Here is a 12,359-nt window from a genome sequence, read left to right as displayed (position 1 = left end):
TTTTTGAATGGTTTTTTTTTTTAAAAGATTTATTTATTTATTTCTACCCCCTCCCTCCATTGTTTGCTCACTGTGTACATTCGCTGTGTGTTCTTCTGTGTCTGTGCCTGCTTATGTTCTCATTAGGCGGCTCCAGGAACTGATCCTGGGACCTTCCAGGGTGGGAGAGAGGCGATCATTTTCTTGTGCCACCACAGCTCCCTTTAACTATATTTTTGATGTAACATTTATGTAATCTAAAGCTCCATTAAAAAGAAAAAAAAGATTAGCGTACAGAAGAAGTTCATATATCCTGCATCTATTTGAAGATTGTTATTGATTTTAGAGTAGGTTTTTTATCCAACATGAATGTTCAGCTGAAATTGTTCTATGGCACAAATAATGTACAATTCTAATTTAGTTAATAATATATGATATAATTAAAGCATTAACTAGATATTCGTTTTTTCTCCTTTCTATTGTTTTCTACCTTCTGAACAGTTAACTTGACTGTAAGCACATGCATATTTTCAATTTTATTACAAAATATGTGAAAACTTTCAGTTTCTAACAAGTTTTTATGTCTAATTTCTATTGATTTCTCTATTACTTTCTTTGACCCATATACTCCCAACCCAAACTAGATGGTGCCACTTTTTAAAATCTTGAATAGTTTCCTGTATTGTTATTTCAAGCATCATCATGGTTTGGAATCATGCAGTTTATCTCTTTGGTTATTTGTTTTAAATATTTCTTCCCTGATTGGACTCCAAACAACACAAAATCAGGAATTGTGTCTATTTTTATTTACCACTCTACAGCAACTACAAGACCATGTTCCCTTTCATATGGATGCAAATTTAAAAGAATGACTACTTTCCTATAAGTACAATTCTACCTCAGTATAGATCCTTCCTTAATTGATGTCTCCTATCTCTCAGAATACCCCAGCAGAAATTAGGGAAGTGAAGATTTCCTCAAGAATGTCTGACACAAAGAAGGAGCAATAATGCTATTGAAAGGAAAGAGAATGTCTGCAGGTCTGAAGACTGGTTAAGAATATTTTTTGAAAAACACAAATTCTAGAGAAAGTGGAAAGCTGCACAGCAGGCGGCCCCATCTTTGACTCCAGGACCATGCCCAGAAGGGGCCATGGAGCCACATTTTAGGCCACTGGCTGTGAACAAATAGAGGAATCATTTTGTTTCATAACAATTTTCCCTTCTTCCTTAATCTATTCATTCTATTTTTTCTCCACTGACTTGCTGTTTTCTGCTGGGCCAGACAGAAATGCCCATAGTTAGTTGGCACCTCCAGTAAAGGAGCTAAAAGTGGTATCTCAGTACTTCGTGGAATACAAATAAATCCTAACTGGAAAACAAGTAACCTGAACCAAAAGACAAGCTTCTCTTTCTTCTTGTATTTTTAATCATAAAAACTGAGAAAGAGATGGGGGTACAGGTAGAAATTAGAAAGCCACAAAGTCCTGGAAGAAAAAGAAAAAATAGCAATCAACTAACAAATCAACAAAGCAACAATCACAAAAAAAGGAACCTTTTTTTTTTTTAAATCCAGTTGATAAAATCCAACAATCTGCATCTTCCTACTTTTATCCAATAAACAGAAAAAGTTTTAGGAATCACTATGATTTCATTCAAAATAGGTATTTCAATAGCGATTTCTGCAGCTTTACTCTAGGAGAAATTTGAAAAAGATCAATCAAGGCAGTGCAGAACAAAATACTAGGTTGGCTACAAACACCTACGCATATTATAATACCATCTGTAGCACATGGATTCATTCATGATTTAATTTTTTCCCCAAAAAACTAAAATGTATTTGTATATTTGTGTGCAATGTGTATGTATTAGAATATTTTATTCATCAAAATTACTCTCCGATTGATGTTCTATTTTCGTTTACATTTAAAGACAACAATGCCCACTGAATAAGCAAACACAAAGCTGAAAAATGCTACCAAGCATGATACAGCTTTTGCAGATTTTGTTTGGTAAAGAAATGAATTCTAACCATAATGGATTACTAATTTTCAACTCCTCTTATCTACCTTATACAGGCACTATGTGGGCACTTTTCATTCAATAAAATAGATAATGGTACCTCCTTATGTATGTGATCATGCAAGTGTGTAAGCCAATGCCAGCCATCTAGACAAAGGCAGCCTACTGAGCAAATCATTCGTAGTCCTTTGCGACAACCTCTTCTCACTCCTAAGGAATCACATGATTCCTGAAGCCCTTTCACAAAGGGTAGTGGCAGAATGGGGAGAAAATGAAATATGAATTAGTCCACACTACTATGTGAAAGCATGCTAAAGATGGTATAAAAAGGATGTACTTAATATTATTCCTAAAGAGGTTTGGGGCATTCAGGATTTAACTTAGTCATACAATGCTTCCCTATCATTACTGGAGAAAAATAATACTTCCTAATATCTGACCCACAAAAAGTCAACTAATAATTATATTTTCTAATAATGTACAGCTTACCTTGGAGCACTCAAACTATGCCAGAACCCATGACAAACTAATATAGACACTGCAGTATTCCAAAATGCTGTTATACAAAATATTATAGTCTATTTGGTATGTTCCTAATCAGTCCTTGGACATTATTTTATGTAACTTCTGTTACAAGAAAGAAAAGTAAAATTGAAGTTTCAGACAAAATCTGCATTTTCCGATATGGTCTACAAGCCATCTAGAAAAGAAAAATGTCAATAATAATTCTGAATGCTTCCTTCATAAAATTCCATTCAGTAGGTAACAGCTGAGTAACAGCTGAGCAGCATATGTGGACGTGATAATAGTTATGTTCCCTTGCCATGCTTAGGTACAGATAGAGAAGTTCCAGTTTTCAGATATTTGGGGCATAATGTGCTTACACAGCAGGTTAAAGAATTTCTTGTAGTGCTGGACCAGTCATAGTCTCTATGCTCAAGAAACATGGTCAAAACACCTCAGTTGTCCCATTGGCCTGGCTAATCCCCAAAAGGGATCTGGGTCCTCATAATTTTTTATGCTAGTATTTGCTCTATAACTTTGGAAAATCCAGTTAGTTTCATCTACAAAACTACAGGACTTAGATGTACTAATAGAAAGTTAGTGGGACATAACTGTTGAATGAGTATAGAATTTTATTTTATCACTATTTTTAAACAGGATCCTTTAATGTATGTTTCCTAATTGTAAATAGGATGATATTTAATAAAATCCAAAAAAGTTAAACACGATTATTATGTCAGGACATGCAAGTTCATCTTGTACTACCTTCTACCTATGTGTCTGAATCCTTTACTAACAGGGTATTAATTTCTTCCTGAAGCAGATAACCTATTCCATTTTTAACTATCTTTACTTGTTACAAAGTTCACCCTTAGAGTGCTCTAAAATCCAACTTCATTTAACTTCTATGTATTGTCCTTAGTTTCACCCTCTCTCTGGAGCAACCCCAAATAGACTAAATACTTCTTAAATTATATCAGTCCCTCAAGTACTTCAAGTCACCTGCCATACCATTCCCACCTTCTCTTATCCAAATATTCTGTTTCCTTGAACTAGGACTCATGTAAGTGTTTGTCATAAAAACTTTACTCCATCATGTTTATCTTTTGCTAAGAGTGATTCAATTTGATAATATTTCCTTTTAAATATCCACTCAGAAGCTAAACATATATTTTATCTATGACACAAGTAACACAGACTGTATTGGGAGGATTATTACCTCTCTTGGTCCAAAGATAAGAGAGCTTTTAATGCATCTTATGACCAATCCAATTTCATTCTACTGTAGTTACATTTACCTATTTACAAAGCACATTGGACACAGAACATCTGCCTGTGGAGCTCTCTTGGGCAGGCTGGTGCCTTCACTCTTAGCTTCAACTGAACATTGTCACCAGAACCTCTTGCAATATTTAGATATTGAATCAAGAAAATGATGGCATGTATGAAAATGTTTTCTCTTTTTCGCATTTAGGAACTCAAAGCAATATTTAGACATACTTTGCCAAATTTCAAAGACACATGAAAGTGACTAAAAGAAATTAATAGGGAAAAAATGTATTGTCTATTGTATATGGAATTTAAAAAGCACTTCTATGATAGATTTGATTGCAAAATAATTCAAGATTTAGAAATATTCACAATCTCAATTTCTTTAAATTCTAAAGGTATAATTTTGTCTAAATGTTTCCTATAGCATCATACTAATGACATACTTCATACTTATTTCAAAACACAGGAAACGAAGACCAGAGAAAACTTTTTAAATGATATTTTTCAAGCAAATGTTGAAAAAAAGTAAGGCAATGGAAAATAAAAATAGATAGGATTAAGCTTCTCTTTCTAAAAGAGACTGGAAAAAATTCCAGTATAATCAGAAATATGTGTTTTACAGAATTTCATTCAGTTTGTACATTTTTCATAAGTTCCCAAAAGCTGAAAATAAAGTCTCCAGCCATTTGTTTCATTTAAATTATTTCCCATTAAAGTCACTTCAAACCACAGGATAGATTTTCTGAGCTTTAATCATCATCCCTTCTATTTTTTCCATAATCCTCCTTTCTCCTTTTAAATCCTCACTCATACCACCCATTTCTCAGTCTTTTAAGAGCACAGACTGTTAGTAACTAGCAAGGCCCAGAGAAGGGATTTTAGCTATTAAATTTGAAAAGAAACTAAGGCAACTGTAGTAACTAGGAGTCAATAAAACATTTTCAACTAAAGAAAATTAATCTAGGCACTGTTCTATATAAAAAAAATATATTGCTCAAGGCAATCTTTCATGATAAAAATGCTACAATCTCCATGTCAGTACAGATGTTAATGCCATGATTTGTATTAGGGAAAGCATTATTTGCATAAGGCAAGTTAGGGCTGAATTAAATCACAGCGATTAATTTGCTTGTGGGTTAAAACTGAATTTGAAAATCTATAAAACTAAATATGTGGAAATGAAAGAAGGAAATCTCAGTAATTGGGGTGAAGGTTTTACTCTAATTAGCTGGAATACATCATTAAATTCCATTGTACTAGCAACTGAAAAAATATAGGCCTTTTATAACTAAGGAGAAAGATGCTTTGGAACAAAGATATTTGTCTTCATACATTATATTTTGATATCTTTTTGTATATAATTATGGTTAAGTCTGCTAGCAACAGCTGTTAATAAAATATATAAATGAAACTATCAACAAAAATGTGAGATAAGAAACATATAATGTAAAGTTTTTGGCTTACTGGGGAACAAGAAGTCGAAAAGAAGTCTCTAAGGTCAAATACCTGATAATTGTTCAAATTCAGAGGCTGTTTACTAAAATTGAGTAAACAGTATGTCCCAGATAGTGGTTAATTGATTTGATGGCTTCCATATATCTAATATTGTGACTACAAATACAGAATTTATATGATTACTGTCCTCATTACTTTCCTTTACTTTTTCCACACTTATATTTTAAAAGGAAAAATCAATTTGAACCTAAAGTATAAATGAATGTCTCTACCTATCTATCTATACAAATATAGTTAGATAGATGGCTGGATATATAGATAGAACAGAACATGCTATTATGAAAGCAGTATATGCTCATTGGCTGCTGTGTTGAGAACAGGGAGTCAAGGGTAGCAGTACATCAGGAAACCAATTAGTTGGCTATTAAGATTACTCAGATAGGAGATAAAGGTGATTGGACCAGGTGATAGCAGAGGAGGCAGGCAGAAGTATGGGTAAGGCCAACAGACTTTAGTGGAGATTTAAATGTGAGATGTTTTTTCCTGAGCAGCTGAAGGGTGGAGTTCCCATTAACTGTACTGGGGAAAAGAGTCAGTGAAGCAGGTTTATGCAAGTTGATTAGCAGTTCAGTTTTGGGAATTGACAGTTGGATAGAAGAGTCTGTAGTTCAAGAAAGAGATCCAAGATGAGGACGTAGTTTGGGTGGTGTTAGTATATATTTTTAAAGTCATGAGATTAGATTGAATATAGACATAGAAAAGTAAGAGGCAAAAGAACTGAGCTCTAGGATATCCCAACATTTAGTATATAATCACCCCCAAGTACAGAGGCAATGGCAAGTGAAGGAGGATGGTCCATTGATAGGCCCTTGATATTGATGACTGTGCTTATGAACCTTTACTCTTGAAATTGAAAATTAGCCTAGTATTATAGGGTGCCTAAGCATTACCTTCTGAGAGCCTCCTTGTTTCTCAAACATGGCCTCTTTCTTAAGCCAATGACTCCCAGGGATGAACCTCTCTGGCACCGAAGGAATACTACCAAGCACCAACTAGCAATGGAACTGGAAAAAAACCTTGACCAAAAGGGGGAAAAGGTAAAGACAAATGAGTTTATATGGCTAAGAGACTTCAAACTGAGTTGGGAGATCATTTCAGAGGTTACACTTATGCACGTCTCAGCAGGATCTCATTGACTGCCAAATTAGACACTACTGCAAATAGCAGGGCTTCTGAGGGCTCTGGAGACACTCAGGCACTATGATGAGGAAAGATAGCTCAGGAGTCTGGTACCTTGTCAATGGACCCTACTTTGGGGTTTGTGCTCCCCAGTGAGATAGAACTGGACTCAGTTGTTGGTTCCTTACACATGGCTCTTCAGTCCCTTCTATTTGAATTTATAGCTGGTATTGAAGTTGGTAGTATACATCCAAGAGACTTGAATCTTTGGGCTGTCCATGTGCCAGCTGGGCCCTGAGCCTCAACAGAGTTGCAACACCTACTCTCCAGTCCATTGGACTCACCCAGGACAACTAACAAGGAGGTGATCATGGACAACCACCATACCAAGGAACCAAGAGAGCCTACAACTGCAAGCAAGAGTCCCATCCATCAGCCATATGGGACAGGAGTCCCCTCTCAATTACAGGTGAAGTGGACATCACCATCCCAGAATCCTCAGGATTGGGAAATGAACTTACTGGTATTCTACTATAGACTTACTGTGATTCTAGAAATGGGAGAACTTATATTGTTGATGTGGAGGCAGTGGCTACTGGAGGTTCTAAGGTCAGTGAGAGGGAAAACATGTATAATATGGGGGCATTTTCAGGACTTGGGAATTGTCCTAAATGATGACATTGCAATGACAGATACAGGCCATTATGTATCTTGCTATAACCTACAAAATTCTGTGGGATAGAGTGTAAACTACAACGTAAACTATAATCCATGCTTAGTGGCAATGCTCCAAAATGTGTTCATCAGTTTCACTGAATATACCACATTAATGAAGGATGCTGTTAATGAGGGTAAATGTGGGCAGTGTGGGGAGCAGGGTATATGGGAATCCCCTATCTTTTTAATGTAACATTTATGTATCTAAATATCTTTTTAAAAGCATAGTTTTTTTTTAAATAATATAATCATGGTCAAATTGCTTTCCATAAATGCCCTACCAATTTATAAACTTCTCAGAATTATACTCTATACCTTTTCCTAAAATTGGGCATAATTTTGTCCATTTGACATACTAAATAATGGTTTCCAGTTGTTTCCAATTTTACTCATTGTAACAAGGAAAAATAATACTTTGTATGTTTATTAGTAATTTGTATTTTTTCTCTCATCAATTGCCTACCTATGTGCTTTGTTCGTGTTTCTCCCCAGGTATTCTAATATTACTTATTAATTTATAAAATCATTTTACATATTAAGGTAATTAACCTTTTCCTTGTAATATTTATTACAAATGCTTTTTATAATTTTTATTTTAGTTTCTTGGTATGAGAGATTTTACATGTTTTAGCCAAATCTATTAGATACTTCATTATTTATTCCATTACTTTAATACTTACGAAGATATGTAAAAATACATTAACATATTCTAAATAGTTCATGATTCTTATTTTTTACACCTAATTCTCCATCCTGATATTTTTGTTAGACTCTGTGACAAAACTCTCATTAAATATTTTCCTAAATTTTGGGGCATTTTATAATTATATTAAATATATCAATTCCAACTTTGTGAAGTGTCATGTAGCTTATATTAAGTTCTTATAAATATAGCAGTCTAGTTCTGAGTATGTATTCTCTATTTCTTTGGCTACTAATTCTTTTGTCTATACTGTGCTACTATTATTGTACTTTAAAGATAAATATTAGGTACACTGTTTGTTAAATGAATAAATGTCTAACAGGAATGTAAGCCTTCTTTTCTGGTTGCTAAGTTCTAAACCAGAAAGTGGTATGCCAGTTTTTGTTTTCTGCTTGTTCGGGATAGCATATGGTATGTAGTCTAAGAATGAGCTTTTAAATTCATCTTCTTCAATGTTGCAATTAGTCAGAATCTCCATAGCCCCTTTCCAGTCCCAGACTATGACATATGTCATTTCTTCTCTTTACTTATAGTAATGTTAAAGCCAGTTTTTATGAATATGTGTGGGGATTTTTTTAAGAGGCCCAGATAAATCAATACAGGCATGGAGAGTTTGCTGCCATATTAAATTAGAACTTCCAAATATGTTTTATACAGGCACAGCCTAACTTCCATATTTGCCAGTTATTTAAACTCTCCTATTAGTCAAAAACTACACTAAGTATTTCCCATTCAGTCAGGAAGCACACCCATGTCCTTCTCTTATCCAAAAGTGAACACACTTTAATATTTTTAAGAGTTCTTTTTAAAAATTTTCTCCTTTGAATTGAATTTGTATTTCATCTTTAATATTAGCCTTCCCATATCTTTCTCCAGTCTTCATTTTCCTTGGCCAATTACTAATTAAAAGTACATATCTGTGATCACAAATGATGAACAAATGACATTCCACCCCTCCCCCCCAATATGTGGAAAATGAGTAAATAGCAGGGGTCCAGAAATTGCATTCTGTTCATGGTGTGTGCACTCCAGACACACTCCATGGTACCCCTGCTAATTAAATCATGAAGCAGGCAGTTGAGCAGGTTCTCAAGGGGAGTTTTAGAGCGAATCTAGTCAGCTCTGGGAACACAGAGAACAGCAATTCAAAAATCTGCTATGTACTGATTCTGTGATTAAGCTTTTTTCTACAGATAGGAGGACATCATGCTATTATTTTAATGAGGTTGTATGTCAGTTACCCTGTGACCCATTGCATTTTCTTGAAGGAAAAGCTTTGACAGAGATGGTGATTCTCATGGCAACGGTTTGCCTCTTGATTTCAATTTCATTAAAATGATTGTCAAATGAATTCTTATATTTGAGGACTTGAGTTACTCTCCCTTTCATCCCCTAGGAAGATTTCCTTCCTTCTTTGAATACTTTCCCTGTTATTGGCCAAAGTATATTTTAATAAAATTGCTTGGAAACGTAGTTTGTCCTTCGCCTCTCAGTGATCACGCACTCATTTTGCGTGGCCATATAACTATGAGTCATACTGTATCTTATAAAGAAGAGCATTTTGAAAGAAAAGCAAACCTCACTCCCTCGCACGATTCGTCCACACTCTACCTGCTAATATCTCCACAGCACTCCCTCTGAATGCTTCTCTCCCTCAGCTCTTACATCCCATGTCCATGTTAGACACATCACCTGGATCATCTTCCCTTAACAATACCTGCTCTGGCTTCAAATTATTTACTTTTTGTTTCATAAAACTCCTCTAACAAAATATCTGCTTTGCCCTTATGTTCTTTCCCTTTGACACGGAAAGATGTGTGTTGAGCAGGTATTAAAGAAAACCACAGGTCAACAACAGAAGACTAAAAATATAAAGCAAGTTTGTAGAAAATGACAAGGAAGGGAAATCACTGTCTGATAATAATATGTCAAATATCAGTACCTAAGATAGTACTAACCATAATGCTTATAAAGGAAAATAACTCAAGATTAGTTTTCTTTAAAAACTGGTGCTCAAGCACTGTTTGTCATTCTTATATTTGAGTGAATCACTAGGTATTGGAAGTGAGAAATTTTTTTGTTTAGTTTTGTTTATTTTGAGGACTTTGGGTCTTTCTTTGCCTCAGATAAAAGATGGACAGGAAAAATTAGAAAAGATTCCATGGAAAGATAAGAAAGAAATGAGAGGTGTCAGCTGAATGGACAGAGAGGCATCTATTTTGTAGATAAGTGTAAGGGAAAGGGGAAGATAAAGAATCGTGAGGTGCTTTATAAAACATGAAAGAGGGAGGGGGATAGTTTGAGGGGAAGATAGTGTAGAAGATACATAATTTTTAATTTATGCCAAGAAAGGGTCTTTCTACTTTTTAAATGGGCAAAAAGTCAAAGGAGATATCAAGAATGAAATCCAGCAGGAGAAATGGCATTATTCCTAGAGTTTTAATGGAATGCAGCAAATTACTGGAAATAGTAATTAGAGTGTTTTAGGGAAATGGAGTAATTAGTTGTTTTCAGGAACTACATTTTCTAAATTGAGTGTGATGACTACTACTAATTGATGATTAATGGTTGAGTGCTTTGCACCTTCTCAGCACTCAATAAGTATGATTGATATGTCACTTAAGAAAAAGAGTATCACTTATGAAGCAATTATACAAGTATTTTATGAGTGGGAAATCTACATGTATTGAAGACCCTGTTAAAACAGAAAATAATATAATAATAATGACCCATACCTTCTCTGTGTCAATGCCTTTTGACATGGACCAAGTTGAGACAATATAATCCATTACTCTCTCACTAAGGCCTTTTGGAACCTGATAGAGTTTCAGAAAGTCCCGGACATTATTCAGCATCTCATGGTATCGGTTGGTATTGGCATACATTTGCTGGAAAATTGTGGTAACATTTCCAAAAATAGTTGCATAAAGAAGAGCTGAAAGAGAAGAAATTATGAAAATAAAACAAATATCCCAGGAGGAAAAAAAGTAATAAGAATATCAGCTATGCCAATAAATAATTTAACACAGATATCTTTATAAACTCATACTGATTAATACATTAAACTTTAAAAGAGTGCCTGGTAATCACTCAGTAAATACTAGCTTCAATATTAAAAAACATGATTTTATGAGCATGCGTCACTCTAGATAATGTGGCAAAACAGGAGAGTGGTTCACAATTCTGCAAAGAATCAGATCGAAAGTTTTCATTTTTCCTAAGTCCAGTCTTATGATTAAAGTTATTCTCCAGCCTTGTCTTCCTGAATGAAGCCTAATTATGTTAACTATTTCAGGGATTGATGATCCAGCTTAAAAATGTATACTCCTGCCCATTGTTCTTGCCAGCTTTTGGAATGCTTCACTACTTATAAACATTTTGACAGAACATCTGAAATGTAGGGAAGCAAAGACAAATTAAGTTTGCATTTTTAGAAAATTCTGGAGGTAAACAAGGTTGGAATTAAGAGCTAAATTAAAATTTAGGGAATGACTGGAAAGTCTTATTAAAGTCAGCTTCTCAATGATTACAAGCTTCTTGATTCCATCATTTTATTTTAGAATAAAGCCAATTACTGACCATGTTTATTCACTTACCGGGATCTATGATTGGGATTGGGTTTTTTAATGGCGCTGACTGCTGCCTCCCTTCCCAGAACCCACAACTGACCAATTCTTTCTCTAGATTTTGTCAGGACAATAATGCTGACCAGATACTGCCAGAGCATTTGAAGTAGAGGTCAAACCAAACTAAATACACCTCTAATTTTACACTGCACCATGCACCCCATTTTGTGATTTCACTCACTTGTTAACAGCTCTTTAGAAAAGGGGAAAGTAACTTTATTTTCTTTAATGTTCCCATCGACTTCAGTAAGCAAAATATTCAGTAGCCATAGGCATAAGCATCTCACAAATAAATTCAATATCAGACAAGGATCACTTCTTGCTTACATTGTCCAAGCCTTTGAAAAATGACTCTTCAAAAGAAAGTACTGTGGGAAGTGGATTTGGCTCAATGGCTCATGTGAGGTCCCGGGTTCAAACCAGGGCCTCCTGACCCGTGTGGTGAGCTGGCCCATGCGCAGTGCTGATGTGTGCAAGGAGTGCTGTGCCATGCAGGGGTGTCCTCCACATAGGGGAGCCCCATGTGCAAGGAATATGCCCCGTAAGGAGAGCCACCCAGAGCTTAAAAAGTTCAGCCTGCCCAGGACTGGGGCCGCACACACGGAGTGCTGATGCAGCAAGATGACACAACAAAAATAGATATAGAATCCCAGTGCTGCTGACAAGAATACAAGCGGACACAGACGAACGCATAACAAATGGACACAGAGAGCAGACAACAGGGGGGTGGGCAGGGAAGGGGAGAGAAATAAAAAATAAATCTTTAAAAAAAAAGGAAGTACTATATGGGCTGTTTAATTTTCCAGTGTCATTAATCAAATTCCATTAGATGAAAATGGTATAAAATCAAACTAGTGAAGCAACTTAAGATCCTTAAAACATCTTTTTTTAGAAAATCATTTG

General features: G+C 35.2%; 1 protein-coding gene across 1 annotated transcript in view; it reads right to left on the bottom strand.

The window, feature by feature from the left end:
- KCNH5 (potassium voltage-gated channel subfamily H member 5) overlaps positions 1-12,359 on the bottom strand; it is a 276,207-nt gene that overhangs the window by 96,361 nt on the left and 167,487 nt on the right. Inside the window, exon 8 of the mRNA XM_058293308.2 lies at positions 10,566-10,765. Coding sequence (XP_058149291.1) covers positions 10,566-10,765 — 200 coding nt within the window. The remainder of the gene's footprint in view (positions 1-10,565; positions 10,766-12,359) is intronic.

The sequence above is a fragment of the Dasypus novemcinctus genome, chromosome 3 (genome assembly GCF_030445035.2).
Source record: "Dasypus novemcinctus isolate mDasNov1 chromosome 3, mDasNov1.1.hap2, whole genome shotgun sequence".
In the NCBI taxonomy this organism is placed as follows: Eukaryota; Metazoa; Chordata; class Mammalia; order Cingulata; family Dasypodidae; genus Dasypus; species Dasypus novemcinctus.
The sequence above is the reverse complement of the archived record's forward strand: the minus strand, read 5'-3'. Positions and strand labels throughout refer to the sequence as shown.